This window comes from Dipodomys spectabilis, unplaced genomic scaffold (genome assembly GCF_019054845.1).
Source record: "Dipodomys spectabilis isolate Male_0828 unplaced genomic scaffold, ASM1905484v1 ptg000001l, whole genome shotgun sequence".
Lineage (NCBI taxonomy): Eukaryota > Metazoa > Chordata > Mammalia > Rodentia > Heteromyidae > Dipodomys > Dipodomys spectabilis.
In genome coordinates, this window is record NW_024870678.1 from 20230940 (window position 1) to 20247191 (window position 16252).

The 16252-nt window shown below is 39.7% G+C and overlaps 1 protein-coding gene across 1 annotated transcript; it reads right to left on the reverse strand.

Annotated features, from left to right (window-relative positions):
* Positions 1–11010, reverse strand: LOC122116881 (pantetheinase-like). Its single transcript, XM_042690491.1, has 7 exons — positions 10623–11010; positions 8253–8383; positions 6399–6591; positions 4815–5109; positions 3850–4208; positions 2235–2405; positions 1–226 (listed from the first exon to the last, which is right to left on the reverse strand). Exons 1-7 carry the CDS (start codon positions 10833–10835, stop codon positions 17–19), a joined length of 1572 nt encoding a protein of 523 aa, XP_042546425.1. The 5' UTR covers positions 10836–11010; the 3' UTR covers positions 1–16.
* Between the last annotated feature and the right edge of the window lie 5242 nt (positions 11011–16252).

The following is a 16252-nucleotide window of genomic DNA, read 5'->3' on the forward strand; positions in this document are numbered from 1 at the left end:
CTCATCTATCTTTTAATCATCCTAAATTAAATAGAAATGTACATATTCTATCAACATAATATACCATAGGTGTCACAACTATTAGCATCATGCTCAGTGCCTGTGCTGTGAGGGCTGAGGCAGCATTTGATGCCTGGTCCTTCTCATACACCCTCCCAAACAGAGAGACTGTCAACACAGGTCCGGATGTGGCCTTCACACTAAACAAACGTCCATCACTTGACACCTAATTAAAACAGAAAAATAGACAAGGTCTACCTTTAGGTTATACAGTCCCACAATATAATTTTAACATTTAGTATAACTGGTTGAAGAAATAGTAAAGATAGGCCTATAATCCTAGCTACTCAGGAGGCTGAGATCTGAGAATCATGGGGCAAAACCAACCAGGGCAGAAAAGGCTGTGAGATTTTTATCATCAATGAACCACTCAGAAAAAGCCAGAAGTGGCACTGTGGCTCAAGTGGTAGAACCCTAGCCTTGAGCACAAAAAGTCTTTGGGACAGTACCCAGGCCCAGAGTTCAAAAACAGACCAAAACAAAAACAAAAATACAACAACAAAAGAAACAATCGGAAGTGGTGCTGTGGTTCAAGTAGTAGAACGTTAGCCTTGAGCTGAAGAGCTGAAGGACAGCTCCCAGGCCCAGAGTTCAAGCCCCACAACTGACACACAAAAAAAGAAAGAAAGAAAGGAAAAGAAACAATAAAAAATTATAATACTGGACAAATATTTGTTTCATTAGGCATGTTTGAAGGGCTGGGGATGTAGCTCAGGCATGTAGAATTCTTGCCTAGCATACCCAAAGCAAAGTTTGATCCCTGGCACCACAAAAAAGGAAAGAAAAAAGAAATTTTAGAAATATCTCAAGCATTGAAGAACATAATAAAAATTGAAGTTATAGAAGTAGCACTGGTTCATTTTTACCAAACTATCTATAATAAATATAATTTATTTATTGGAAGAAACATCCTATGGATTCATAGACATGAAGTAGTGGATCTAGAAGAAGTACATAAGAGAGAAATCTAGTACTCTCAGACTCCATCAAATTGCTAGGTATATTAGTTGTTCAGTAAACCAAATGACTTTAATAAGGAAGGAATAATATTTTACCAACTAAAAGGGCATAGCCATTTTTCTAAGAATAGAATACTTCAATAGTTTTCCTGAAGACTTCTTTTTAGAGTAGCTGGCATTACGTAAGTTCATTAATTTTTAAAATAGCCTGTATTAAGGTTAATTATCAGAAATTGCTGATGAAGACTCCAACAAATGATCACAATGATAGACCAAGATCCAAACTTAGTGTCAATTACTCCCCCCCCCATCCCTACCATCACTCATTCCCACAGTTTTCCTTTTTTTTTTTTTTAATTTTTTTGGGGGGATCCGGTCCTGGGGCCTGAACTCTGGGCCTGGGCGCTGTCCCTCAGCTCTTCAGCTCAAGGCTAACGCTCTACCACTTGAGCCACAACGCCACTTTCAGCTTTTTTCTTTTTGCTTATGTGGTGCTGAGGAGTCAAACCCAGGGCCTCAGGCATGCAAGGCAAGCGCTCTACCACTGAGCCAACTTCCCAGCCCCTGCTTGGAAGTTCTTAATAAAAGATTCAGAGTGTCCTTAAAGAATTAAGAAATCAGTCTTATTAAAGAGGTTATAAGAAGGAGTCTAGGCTGCTTCCAGTCTTTTAAGTAGAAAGAAGATTGAAAGAGGACAAGACAGTACCTGTCCCAGTTCAGAAGTGAGTCAAGGCCTAGTGTAATTATAGGAACAAGATGTGGAGGAAAAGATAAAGGACAAACAATCGTTTGTCTCATGTGTGCTCTTCCCAGCTACATTCTTTTGTGGCTTTCCCTGTAGGTTCTGCCCTCACTTACCTTGACACAGAAACAGCTGCTGGGGTAAGGGAAGAAAACTGTGGGGGGCTGGGAAGGTGGCTCATATACGCAGAAAAAGTGGGAAGTGGTGCTGTGGCTCAAGTGGTAGAGCGCTAGCCTTGAGCTGAAGAGCTGAGGGACAGAGCCCAGGCCCAGAGTTCAAGCCCCAAGAGTGAAAAAAAAAAAAAGAAAGAACTTCCAAGCACAAAACTCTGTATGTACGGTGCCTTTCCTGATCCTCAAAGATAATCTTTCCCTTTTCCCAATGGAAATATGTATGATTTCAGTAGCTCTTGAAATAAACCAGTATTTCCTTTCACATGCAATTAACTGGGGAAATGAAGCAAAGGTTGTTACCTTAAATTCTCCAGGTGCGAGCCGAACTTCACTCAACAACACCTCAGGAAAGACATACTGGGTCCCAAAAGTGCCACTGAGGGAGAACATTTCAAACCTAGTAGAAGCCGTGTCAACTGAAGCACCACAGGTGTGTCTGTTAGTGGTTTTACACTTTAACATAGTGCAGACCTAGTGAAGCAATAACATCAAGACATCCAAAGAAAGTCACCATGCATCTGTAATCGGTTTGATCCTAATTCGTTTGTAATTCATTATTTCATAATTATACATCAATCAAAACCTGTTGGAGTAGGTGCAATTTTGTTAATTAACCTTAATAAAGATATAGATTTTTTTTCAAAAAATGGCTAGGCCCATTTAATCAGTAAAATACTGTTGCTCTAACTCATTAGAATTATCTGGTTTATTGATGAATAACTAATGTGTCTGGCAATAAAGATAAAGAGCTCTAACTCAGCACTATGGAAAATGGGGTCATGTCCCTATGGATAAAGAAACAAACCAGAGGGCCTGTAGATGCTTTCCAATTGGAGGTAAGAAAATCGCTTCATATTGCTGAAGCCCAGAGCATCTGTGAGAAAAGGGGAGAAGATAGAAAGTAGGAAATGCCTATACATCAAGACTGTGAGTCTTTTATGTTAATGCCTCATTTATCAGTGAGGAACTTTAAGCAAGAAAGCAATATGATCAAAAATGGCTTTTTTAGTTGTTTTTGAAATTGTAAAGAATGGATTGGATTGAGATTGTCAACAAGACAACCTGTGAAGAAGGTATTACAATGAGCTGAGAGAGACAGAATGGGGCCAGACCAAAGAAGAGAAGAGCAGCAGCATTTCATCAGACTGTAATAGTTTCTTCTTTATGTTGGAGGCTGTGATATATCGAAATCTGTAGCAGTGTACCATTCTATTGAACAATCTCAAAGGTCAGTTCCATTTATCTCTGGTACATACTCATTATTAAGCAAGATAAGTATATATTATACAAAGATCAAGCTCTTCATAAAGTAAGACAGGCATTATATGGAACATATGAGGAAAAAATCTTTAACTTTGTCTACATAGGATATATAATAGATATTTTATTATCTATTTCAATTATCAGACTGTAAAAAAAAAAACTTATTTTTGAGACATGTAGCCCAGAGTGGCCTTGCACTCACAATTCGACTGCCTTTGCTTCCAAAGAACTGAAATTACAGGTATGTGCCACCATGTCTGGCTTAATTTGTATGGCTATTTTTTTATGCTGAACCTGGGGCTTGAGCTCAGGGTTTAGGCATTGCCCCTGAGCTCTTTTGCTCAAGGCCAGCATTTGAGACACAGCTCCACTTGCATTTAATTGACTGTAATGTGAGAACTGTATTTATAAATGTTCTGACTTCTTTTCCAACCACTTTAAGATTGGTCTGATAAGCAAGATTTCAAGAGTTAGCAAATAAGAATACAAACTTCTCACCTAAATTTAAACTTCAAATAAACAGTTGTTTAAGTCATGATGTATTTCCTAAAGTGGAATGTACTTAGACTATACTAAAAAAAATATTCACCTGCCATTCTAATTACCTGTGTGTCTATATTTTCTCTTGTAATGGTTCTGACATCAAACATACCTGTAGATGGTAACACCCTTCAACTGTGTGCAGTCCATCAAATGCCCCTAGAGCATAAATTTCATTGGATCTCTTCTCGGACATCTGGTAGTTTAGATGACAGCAGAGATCTTTCTGGCAAACAGTGTAATTTCCTGTGATTCCTGTGAGCTCCACAAAAGTGTACTCATCGTAAAAGGCACTGCCCTTAAATTCTTGGTTTCCAGTTGAGAGTGCTCCTATGCTGCTGGCATAAGAACTCCAGTTCACTTCGGGGCTGTAGGGGTGGGAATCCAGCTGAGAGAGGAGGAGCTTTCCCTCTTCTGTCTTCCTGTCATAATGAAAAGCTCTTGGAGAATCAGGTGCATAGATGCCACTTCCTGGAGATGACATTCAGTTGGAAACACCATCCCATTCACAAGAAGAAAGTAAGAGATTTCATAGTTGTCATTGTCATTTGGAAATTCATATTATTTTACTTCATCTGTGCTATACATCTCGTTAATGTCAGAAAAGTACGTTGATAAAAGGACAGAACAATGAAAGACAATCCAACAGAATATGCTAAGAAGGGGCTGGGAAGGTGGCTCAGTGGTAGAGCGCTTGCCTCGCATGCATGAGGCCCTGGGTTCAATTCCTCAGCACCACATAAGCAGAAAAAGCTAGAAGTGGTGCTGTGGCTCAAGTGTTAAAGCGCTGTCTTTGAGCTGAAGAGCTGAGGGACAGTGCCTAGGCTCAGAGTTCAGGCACCATGACCAACATACACAAAAACAAGAATATGATAAGAAGTCATGCAAACAGTGGTGATTTCTTCTTAAAAAGAATGTATATTCAAGTTGAATAAAGTGAACTACATGTATAAAGTCGATTTAGATGAAGATTGATGCTCAAAAATTCAGAGTTGGAAAAATATTGAATTAATAGGTACATGTTAGAGTTCGTTTAAATTATTTCTTTTTAACTAAGTCTTGAAGATGATACATTACCTGTCATTCTGTTCTGGGGGCGATGTAAATTGGATGCAAGTAAATTGACTCCCATGCCCATAGCCCAAGCTGAGTGGAATTCAATGGCTGACAAGTGTGGTAGAACATCCATCCAAGCTGTTGGGAAGAGGATAGTGTCCACATGGAAATCTTTCACCAGGGTAATGGCAGGGTCGTAGAAGAGGATGTCAAAGCATGTAAAAATGCCAAATTTTCCAAAGGGAGTATTGAAAGTCATGACCTCAGGATCTTTGGGTGCATTGAAGTAAAAAGATTCACTCATGAAAAGATGTTGCTGTGATGAACAAAAGGTAAAGAGAAATAATCACATACTCAGTGATGTGCTCCTGTTCAAGTGCCCACAACATTCTCTAAATAAAAAGTGGAACTCACATGTAGTTGACAGTGCGTATTCATCTATGACCACTGCTTTTCCAGAAAAGAGGAGGGCTTTCATTCCAGTGGAAGGAAACCTGCTGGGCTATCTTTTCCTTACAAATGTGCATACAGGTAGCCTTACATATTAAGACCATCTTGAGTGCCACAGGTTAAGAAATAAAATAGGTAAGCTCTATTTGCCAAAAACTCTAACCACTCCCTTTGGGCAAAGAAGTTTATATCCTCCTTTCTCCTCAAGGCCAAGTCCATCCACTAAGGAGGTTTTCGTTGCCAAGACAGGTCTTTGTTTTGTTCTTTTCTGCACTTTCAAAAATCCTTTATTGCAATGGACATTTAATTGTTACTGAACATTTGGCCATAGAAAAATATAATGTTTTCTTTAGAAAATTAAAAGTGTGTATGAAACATCATTTAATAGAACAAACTCCACTCAATGTTACAAAATGTTAAAATTATGAATGAACCAAGTTAAAAGTTGATCATGGTAGTTACTTTAGTGATAGAAATTTTTACAATATTATTCCTTAGACTTCTGTGCTGCATATGCCTAGGGCATTTATATTTTCTATTTATTGCTACTAGCTCTGAAGCAGATTTATAGTCTGTTCAGAAACTTGTGATAGAACATTCCTCTTAGTCTAACAGAGTTTTACTCTGTATGAAACAGGGCAGAGTTTTAAAAGGATGAAATTTAAAAGGCAATGTTACATTTCAATGCAGGTAGTTCTTGGTGACACAAGCCTGTGTTCTCTCTCCCTCTTTTTTTTTTGGTCAGTTGTGGAGCTTGAACTCTGGGCCTGGGCACTGTCCCCCAGCTCTTCAGCTAAAGGCTAGCACTCTACCACTTGAGCCACAGCGCCACTTCCAGTTTTCTGGTGGGTAATTGGAGATGAGTCTCACGAACTTTCCTGCCCAAGCTGGCTTTGAACCGCGATCCTTAGCTCTCAGCTTCCTGAGTAGCTACGATTACAGATGTGAGCCACCAGTGCCTGGCTATGCCTGTGTTCTTAAATGCACAGTGCACTCCTACAATCTCTTTACAGCAGCTTGCTGCCTACACCTAATCAATACTATTTATATTTTGTCTTTTCTCCTCAAAGTATGTGCAGTACTGTCTATAATACTTCCCTCATGTCCAGTTTAAGTCACTAAGCATCCAGTAACAGATTTCAAAATTAATTTTACCTTGTGGTAGCGGGCTACCAGTTTTCCCTGTGAATCAAACACCACATTAGTGTTGTATTGGTAACGACCATCAGGGGGACATCGAGGGTCACTGGCATTGCATGGCTTCTTGTCTCCTATATTTGCCACCACATAGATAGAGTTGCTCTTGGCCAGACAGCTGAGTCTTTCTTGTATCTGAGTATCGCCAAACCTGGTATATGTTCATTGGAAAAGAAAGACAGATTTCTTTTCTTCTTTTTTAATAAGTCAAGGTTAGCTTTCAATGAAATAGAGTAATGATTGCCTGAATCTATTGTTTGAGACACACAAAGATGAATTCTAAACAACAGTAGCCATGAGAGGCCATAGGAAACACATGCTGAATGCAATATAGGAATCTATTCTAGGTCTAAGAGTCTACTCTGTGTATTTTTTAACTCCATCCTGTGTATGATGACCTGAAATCACAGCCTCATTGATGTGCTCATGTTTGAATATGCACAACTTTCTCTAAATATTATGGGGCAATTGTATATCCTTCTCACTGACTCCAGACCTGATCCAAATAAAGGGGGTGGGGTGAAAAGAGAGGGAGACATTGAGTTATTGTCATATTCTGAATGAGAGTGCCAAAACTTAACAACTAGGAGAATCTTGGATAAATGACAAAAGAGAAATAGAAATAGATCTGGCTCCCCTCCCCCAGCCTCCTAGACAACAATTACACTGGACGTATCTGTCTGATAAAACTACTTTGGAATTCTGAAAGGCTTGAAACTTCCAGGGGAAGCCTCTTCAGCGGCTTAAATTTATAGTCAGGTAAATTCATTTCAATTTCAGCTCTATGCTTAACCATGGCTACCCATCCATCACCAGAATCTTTGCAAGAGACAGTTGTGTGTGTGTTTCTGGAACAGTCCTCATGCAATAAAGCTCCTATCCTCCATGTGAAAGAAATATATACTCTGATCCCTCACTGATCACTGCTTCTAAGCACTGAAATGACAACAAAGTGAATGAATGATACTGAATTTTATCAAAATCAAATTGTGTCCGTCTGCAGTTGCCTTCGTTAGCTGTGGAGTGTTCAGAGCAAGTTGAAAAGTAGAATTCCCAAAAAGATTTTGGCCATGGTGCATTCAGAAAAAGACTGTTAACTGATGGGATTCTCTGCATGACTCTGATTGCTTTATGTTGAAGTTAATAAGGCTTTTTATCTCACTTCATGTCTCTTTAGTCTAGACCACTTCCACCATTTTTGCTGCATCACCTCATAGATTAACAAGCTAAAGGGTTTTGAATCTTATCAGCTATCTAACTAGTGAGAAAGAAAATTGCTAATCCTAAATGGGTATATGCTTCCAGTTACTTGGTGGTGCTTTGTTTGCTTTCTGGCTTGTTGATTTGTTTTCACTTTTTACATTTTGTTCTGTAGTACTGAGACTCAAACATAAAGCCTCACAGATGCTATATGCTACCTTTAAGCTCCACCTCCCAGGAGGTAGTAGAACTTTTAGAAGGTTGGGGGGAGAGGGAGGCTCATGGAACAAAGTTAGATCATTGGGGACATAAACCTGAAAAGGGTATTGGCACCTTAGCTCCTTCCATTCTCTCTCTTTTTGCTTCTCAGTTACTTTGAGGCAACAGGCCTCCTACATATATATTCTTGCCTTGATATACTATGTCACTACAAGCCTAAAACAACAGAAGCAAGTCACCATGGGCCTTGGAAACCATGGTCCAAAATAAATCTTCCTTTACTGTGTTATTTTACTAATGTGATAGAAATATGACTAACATGAGATCCATGCGGTTGTCTACCAACAAGTAAACTGATGTTCAGATAGCATCTTTCACACTTTGGTTCTTTACCTTTTGGGATGATTACAGGGGATCCAATTGACTTCCGGGTCTGGAATGTCCTCTAAATATGGGTAAATGGTGTCCCTGCTGAAATTCACACCATAAACACCATCTTCTGGAGTCACAATAATATGTGCACCCTGTTAAGAGATGTAGCCATTAAACATTTCTCAAATAACTGAAGAGTTGGGATGGAGCCATAAGAGAAACTGAAAAATGACAAAACTTGAAGCTGCTTTTAAATCCCTTTTAATCTTATTCACCCACCTTCCATATTGGTGCCATTTATTTTCTTTTCCCAAGAAGTTTAAATTTCTAATCCTCCTATCATATATAAAGCCCATAGTTATACATAACTACATAACTTTTTCACTTTTTTTTGAGACATTAATAGGTTTCTATACATTCAGGGTGCTGCCACCCTTCCCAGTTGTTAGCTATAAACCTAGCCTTTTCTCCAAATCAACCCCTCTCTGAACATTAGCTTCCATTTTTCTGTTATCTCTTCTTCTGTTCCAAGATTCGCCTGCATGGTATCCTGATCCCTGCTCTTCAGAAGGAGAATCACACACAGGTTCCCCGAGCTATGCCAATCCTAGAAGTCCTCCCACAACTAACCTGGGCACTATCAGATTGGAAAATCCCCTTGAAAGTTGCTGTGTCTTTTGAGGAAATGGACTAAGAATAAAGAAGAGTATTGAAAAGCCTGATAACCTTGGAAATGTAATGATAATACATGTAATATGAATGTATACATGACTCTCATCATATTTTATGTGATGATCCCCCCCAAAAAAAGAATATAAAATGTGAAATCAGAAACAAAAAAAAAAACCTATTGATTATTAAGAATAGGACATAACATTTAAGGTGTCAGGTGCCCGTGGCTCACGCCTGTAATCCTAGCTACTCAGGAGGCTGAGATGGGGGGATCACGGTTCAAACCCAGCCCGGCAGGAAAGTCAGTGAAACTCTTATCTCCAATAAACCACTAGAAAACTGGAAGTGGCTCTGCAACTCAAGTGGTAGAGCGCTCGCCTTGAGCTGAAATGCTGAGGGACAGCACCCAGGCCCGGAGTTCAAGCCCCACGACTGACCCAAAAAAAAAAAAAGAAAAGGCAGAACCTCTTCATAGAGAAAAACTCCAGGTTAGTCATTAAAAGGAAATTTCAAAGATAAAGGCTCTTGTAAAGTAGTTAAGCACCAGGATGGCTGTGCTCGCATCTGCATGTCTAAGGATGGCTTATCTCACCTCTTGGACGTTGAGGGCGAGGGGGGGGGGGTGGAGTAATATTTTCCTAAAGCTAAAGCAGAGCCTTCCGCTCACACCCCACCAACCAGGTATCTGCACTTCAAGGCCTTACCTCCAGGCCTTGTAGGTGGGTGCATAGCCCCCATCTCCTGCCTAAGTACCAGGATGTTTGCTTTGATAAGTTACTGCCTTGGTTACAGGAATTGTAATCACCATTTATGATGCTTATGATACTCCCACTGACCACTTACACGTGCCCAATCCCCTGCCCCCAGCTATGGACCTTGCCTTTAAATACCCTGAGCTATAAGACTTCAGTGCTGGTCTTCACTGTCTGTATAGCGGAGGTCAGCCACCATGGCTAATAAATGATTCCTACCCCTATTGACTGAGTGTTGATAACTCCTTTTGCTGCTTGTGGGTTCAAGTCCCACCGGCCCCGTGAAGCTGGGATATTTCACTTTATATATCCTTGATCTATACTTGATCTATGTATATCTTATTTAAACCATATCTGTCCAGATCACACACTTATACTGCAGGCTTTGCATTAAACTTAACCATTCATTTAACGCAAGCCCTTATTATGCATTAGCATATATACATATATGTATTATCCTGTAATTAGAATCAAGTATATATACACAATGGTAAGTACAGTATGAATACACACTGGTAAGTAATACACAACTTCTGTTAGTTTTCAGATTATAAATTTACCTGAAAATCTTTGAACTCTTAAGAGTGCAAATGTACAGTGAGGCCATTAATATTATAAGAATAGTACATGTATCTGCCACATTTATTCTGTAGCCTCTATCTGTAGCAGAAATGAGGAGCAAAGATGCTAAATTTACAGCTAGTTCCTCAAGGTTCTGTTGCACCTCAGTGATGTTGCTTTTCAACTTTGCCCTTAGTATAGAACACTATTTAATGTTCTTGCTTAGAGAAGAAAGAAGAGTTCTAATTGTAAAACAAAGTAAGTTGACTTTTCTCATACACATGCCAATCACACATCTCTAACTACAGTGGCCCGGTCCCCTAACACTCCCTCCCTGCCCCCCTCCCCCCCCCCCCCCCCCCCCCCCGCAATATCTAGCACACTGAAGAGATGGGAGAGAGGATACCTGTTTTGCTGCTGATGTGATTGCTTCTTCCAAAATGTCTAGATTCTGATTCATTAACACCAGTGCCTCTTCACGAGACACTGGTGTTGTGGTGAAGTTAGGCAGTATTACGGCATGCTCATAAACAGCTGCAGTGAAAGTGTCCAGGCAGCTGGCTGGTAAGACACAGAAAACTGAAAACGCCAAATAAGCCAGCAACCGAGCAATCACCATGCTGAAGTCCAAAGACTGCTGAAAATGCACAGCGCACCTTGCTATTTATAGAAGGAAAATAGGTCACATGGTTCCCAGAATGTAGTATCTGAAAAATAAATTACAAAGGCTACTTTGAGAAAACAGTGTGTCTTGACACTCACCGTTCTCAGACAACAAAAGACCATCTCTTCTTGCAAACATTCAGGACAAGCAAAACCAGAAATGCTTGTGTGTTTGTTCTCTAGGATTGCTTCACAAAGTACCACAAAACAAACAGGTTGGGTAAACAGCACGATGTATTGTGTAACAGCTCTGGAGGTTAGGAATAGTAATAGAAGATGCAGGCAAAGTTGGCTCCACTTCAGGAATGTGAGCAACAGAAAGCATTCCAGAACTGTCCCATGGGCTTTATAGAGAAAAGATCTTCTCCTTGAGTCTCTTCATAAACACACTATTTGCATGTTTCTGTTCAATATTTCTTTTTATTAGGACCTCAGTTTTAGATTCAGTACTCATGTTACACCAGTGTGATTGTACATTTATTAGATCTTAAACCAACCCTTCCAAGTGAGATCTTTCCTGAGACACTGGATTAACACATAGCAGTATGTGGTAGTCTGAGGAATAACCAGCTTTACAATTTTGAAATTATTCTATTTCTGTGTGATGACTTGAGTTGCAGACCTCCTAAGTGTTCTATCCCGCTGTGCTATCTGCTCTTGTGGTATTTCTCCACCCAGATGGATTGGGAAACTACATAGTTTGCAAAGAAATGCAGTTTTTACATAACAGTTTACAAAAGGAGTTTCTAAGATAAAAGTTAAAGCTGGAATGAGTTACCAAGAAGTTAAAAAATTACTTCTTTGACCTTCTTAGCTTAAGAGTATTAAATAAGAAACTCCCACTGAGTCATCTATCCATCTGACAAAAGCTTAACAGTCATCTTATCACAACCCAGGAAGAAAGCTGAACAACGGAACATCAACGATTTGTCTTAATGTAGGAGGTTCCAGGACAAACTCACCCACCAAACAGGAGAAAAAGGGAAATACAGAGGATGAAAGCTTATGATAGTTCAAGCAGAGTTCAGGGTTGGAATCTGACTGGATCACTGGATCAGTGGTTGATGAATTTTTGCTGGAAGCCCAGCTTAGTGGCTTTGAACCACCATCTTTAGATCTCAGCTTCTTGAGGAGCAAGGATTATAGTTGAGTCATTGGTGCACCAATCTTAAGGGCTACAACTCTATGCTGGCAATGAGGAAATCCTCATAGTTTTACCTCCAGGACTGCCAGTTCTCTACCTCCCAGGTTCCCAGACCAAATGAGGTTCTGAAATGGTTCAGAGCATTCCATTCTGATTGTTAGCAAAATTAAGATTAATAGACTTTGCTAGAGAATTACGAAGATATCCAGGTACATAGAACAAAGAAAGGTTTATTGCCGGAAGAGGCGGGCTGGCGAGACTCCTTCTCACGAGGGAGGAATGAGAAGAAGAAGCACTGGCTATTGTCTGGGGTGACCTATACAACCTAGGGGGTTGAGGAGGGGCTAGAAGGGGCTAGGAAGCAGAGATCCTGGTATGGACATGTGGGCCAGGAGCTTCATCATGGTGGACTAGGATCTATGGCTGCTATCCAAATAGTAGATAACTGGTCCTGAAGGTCACTCTAAGGGGCTCTTGTTGCCTATGTGGTGGTAGCAGCCCCAGAGAAGTCCCATCCCAAGGTAAAGGGGGTTGGAAGTTGATTATTTACTGCCTTTACTACATGGGCCTAGTGCTGCCTAGGAAGGGAGCCTGCTAAGCTGTGGAGAAGGGAAGGAGTGGACTAAGCTATGGGACTGGACTCATTTCGCTAACACTGATTTTTTTTTTTAAATGAAAACCTACACTCAAGGAAAAGTATTTTTATTAGAGCTTAATCTACCTGGAAGAAGAAAAACTTCAACTTTGGTATTTCCCTTACTCTTGAGTATGCCACCATATTGACATAGGATAGCTAGGGAAATTGTTATTTTATTTTATTTTCATATTTTTTATGGTAAAGATACTGTACAGTGGGGTTACAGTTATGAGAGCAAGATAATGAATCCATTTCCTATCGAGCATTGTTACCCACTCCTTTGTTTTTTCCTACCATCCCTTTCCTCCCCACCTTCCCAACTCCTCCCTCACCCCCTCCCAAGTAGTAAAGTTCGTTTTCAACATAGTGTCTTGTACATCTCGTTGTTACAAGGGGTCATCCTGTATCCTTATTTCAGCATTTTGTTATTTCCCTTCCCTTCCCCAAATTAGAAAAGATGCAGGGCACCAGGATTAAATACAGTGAAAACAGGGGTTATACCATGGGGGAGAACATATAAAAGAAATAAATAAAAAATCACATAGCACATTATAAGTACATTAAAAACAACAGCAAGAAAGATAAACCCTCTTGCATCCCTATCTTGGGGTTCATTTTGCTTAGCATCATCTTATATAATCATATGTACATAGCTTTTGACCTTTTCTGCTTGTCCTAGACATACACTAGTTATTGTAGATAAACCATGTAGTAGGGAAATTATGTTATTTTAAACAAAAATAATATCAGGCTGGGTGCCTGTACAGGTGGCTCACACCTGTAATCCTAGCTACTCAGGACCTGGCTGATATCTGAGGATCACAGTTCAAAGCCAGCCCTGGCAGGAAAATCCATGAGATTCATATCTCCAATGAACCACCAGAAATCCAGAAGTGGCACTATGGCTCAAGTGGTAGAGCACTCGCCTTGAGCAGAAGAGCTCATGGACAATGCCCAGGCACAGAGTTCAAGCCCCATGACCAACAAAAAAAATGTTATTAATCATATCAGAAATTAAAACCAAGAAATAAGCTGAAGAAAAGCAGTCAAGCTCTTTTCCTACAATGCACTCTTTTAGATATCAAGTTGCAAAAATAGGAGACATAAGAGATTGTATTTATCATCGTTTTCCTTCCAAAGGGTAAAAAGCTGGGAAGTCTCAAATGCAGAGAGACAGAAAAAAATACAAGACTGTCTAGCAAAAGGAAGTCTTTGGTAAAAGGAAGTCCCAAAAGTTACCTAGATTTGGGAGGCTCTCACTTACAGTACCTACCCCAACCGATCGTCTAGGGATTTGGAGTTGCTGTACTGACAAGATGGGCTCAAAAAGGAGAAAAGTTTTCAATAAAAACTGTTGCCCTAAAGTTAGTGCAGCTAACCAACCTCTATCCTTGACTGCAGTCAGAGAAGAATTCCATAAAGTAGTGCAGCTAACCAACCTCTATCCTTGACTGCAGAGAAGAATTCAGCAAGACTTCACCACAGTAAAATTGATAGGAAAGTTAGATCTAAATTATAAACATATGAAAATATTTAGTCATGTGAAAATATAATCAAACAAATTGGATAAAGTATGGTATACACAGGGGAGGATTCCAGTGGTGTAACTCCTTTGAACAACTAACTTACAGTTTAACAAAATGAATACCAGGAAACTGGAACCTGTGTTGTCAGGAGCACAAGAAGTCAAGGGAAGGGAAACAGATGAATGGAGAGGGGAAAGTGAATGAATGTAGTCATAACATCCGGTGTAAATATGTGAAAACCTTTCCTAATGAGCTAGGTAAATTGAGGGATGGGTGTGGTTGGGAGAGATGGGAAGAATGATGAAAGGCATGACAATGATCAAGATCGATTATACTCATAAGCAGACAGGCCCCTTTATCCATCTACTTATAGATAATACAATAATAAAAGTAATAGTAATAATATTCAAGGTACATAGGTGAAAATGGAACCAGGTAACTAGAGGATGGGTGGGGTTTGGAGAGATGGCAAACAATAGAAGGAGCATCATTTGTCAAGATTTCCTGTGCTCATAAACCGACATGTTGAACTAAAACTCTTTATTAGGAAAGGAATACACTTTCAATAGACTGCAAGCAGGTCATCCCCATGGTGAGAATGGTTAGTATTACCCCAGAACAAGGTTTCATTGAGTTATGTGGGGTTTGGAACATTAAATTCCTCCCCAAGACTAGCCCAAGTACAGTCACATCCCAAGTTTGGGACATTTTTGTGGGAGAAAAAGCCCTAGTGTGAGCACAAGGCTGTCAGTTCAAGCCCTAGTACCAGCAAACACATAACAACAATAATAATGTTTCTATATCAGGACAGTTGTTTCTACTCAAGATATTTATGACATGATTGGGGCCATACAAAACTAGCAACTTAAAAATGAGCCTCAAAAGATGTGGTCACAAACATTAACTCACCCCTGATGTGATGGCTTTAACAGGGAGTGTGCTGGTGCTTTTGTTTTTGTTGCAATGAGGAAATCTCAATTTCTTGAATTTCAAGTTGTGCCTTTGGTTGCCTTGCTAGGAACAGGCTAGAAAACTTCCTTAGGCCAAAAACTTTCCCCACTGCTACTATAGACAGAGGAAGTAATGAAAGAAATCATAGAACAAAAAGTGGATTGATCCTTCCTATATGTTATTTTCCATGTAAAGAGGGTGGGGTGGGATAGACAATAGAATAATTATTTCCAATTATTTCATGTTCTTTGCAGTAGGGTCAAAGTGGAGAGAATTTCATTATCATACCAAGGAAAACAGGCTGTTCTGGGCATTCAATTATCTCTCCAATTCTGATTTCCCTGAGGATCTGATAAACAACGTTGTTTCTGCGTGGTGCCTTGGAACTTTATTATGAGTGACTCCATTTTTATTTTTAGCCAGGTTTCTTAGGACCCAGTGCAGAACTTTGATTCAAAACAATAACCTCTTATAGTTTTTTATTTAGTATCCTGAACTGGCTCTCATGCAAAAAAAGAAAAAAATACACACAACACACAGATACATACGCAATTGGTGAACTATTCCCTGAAGTGTCAGAAATATATTTGAAACCATGAGTGAGGAAAGGAAGGAGGAAAGGCCAGAATATAAGAAATAAAAAGATATAAGAAAATAAAAAGATAAAAAATAAAAAGTATAGGTATTAAAAGATAAGGGGCAAAACAACTTCAAGAGATCAGTTCTGTTGTTCTGTCATAAAGATTAAGTACTAAGAGATGACTGTGATAATTGATTTTGAAGTTTCCTGTAATAAAAGCAGAGCAGAAGTCTACCTAGATAAGATTTAGGAAGGGGCTGATATGGAAGCTTGGTAACAGCCTCCAGATAGCTGTCTGGGAGAGAAGGAAGACCATAAAGAGGGAAGATGCCCATGTTATCAGCAAGTCCTGACGTCCTTACAAGGTCCTTTCAAGAGAAGAATTGAAGCCACACTCACACATGAAAGTGGTAGAAAAGTCCATTGGGAAAGGAATACACTTTCTGTAACTGAGAGCTGCTCCTTTCTAGGGTAAGACTGACAATGACGTTCACCACAGCACACTTACGCTATTGAATCTCTGCCCTCCCCAGGA

Bases quoted from the DNA above. Each gene is read 5' to 3' on its own strand.
- LOC122116881 (XM_042690491.1), bottom strand. From the start codon at position 10,835: ATGGTGATTGCTCGGTTGCTGGCTTATTTGGCGTTTTCAGTTTTCTGT. The intron at 5,110-6,398 runs GTAAAATTAATT...TGTTCATCACAG, and splicing joins TGGTAGCCCGCTACCACAAG to CAACATCTTTTCATGAGTGA. The intron at 4,209-4,814 runs GTAATGTATCAT...TGTCATCTCCAG, and splicing joins CCCCCAGAACAGAATGACAG to GAAGTGGCATCTATGCACCT.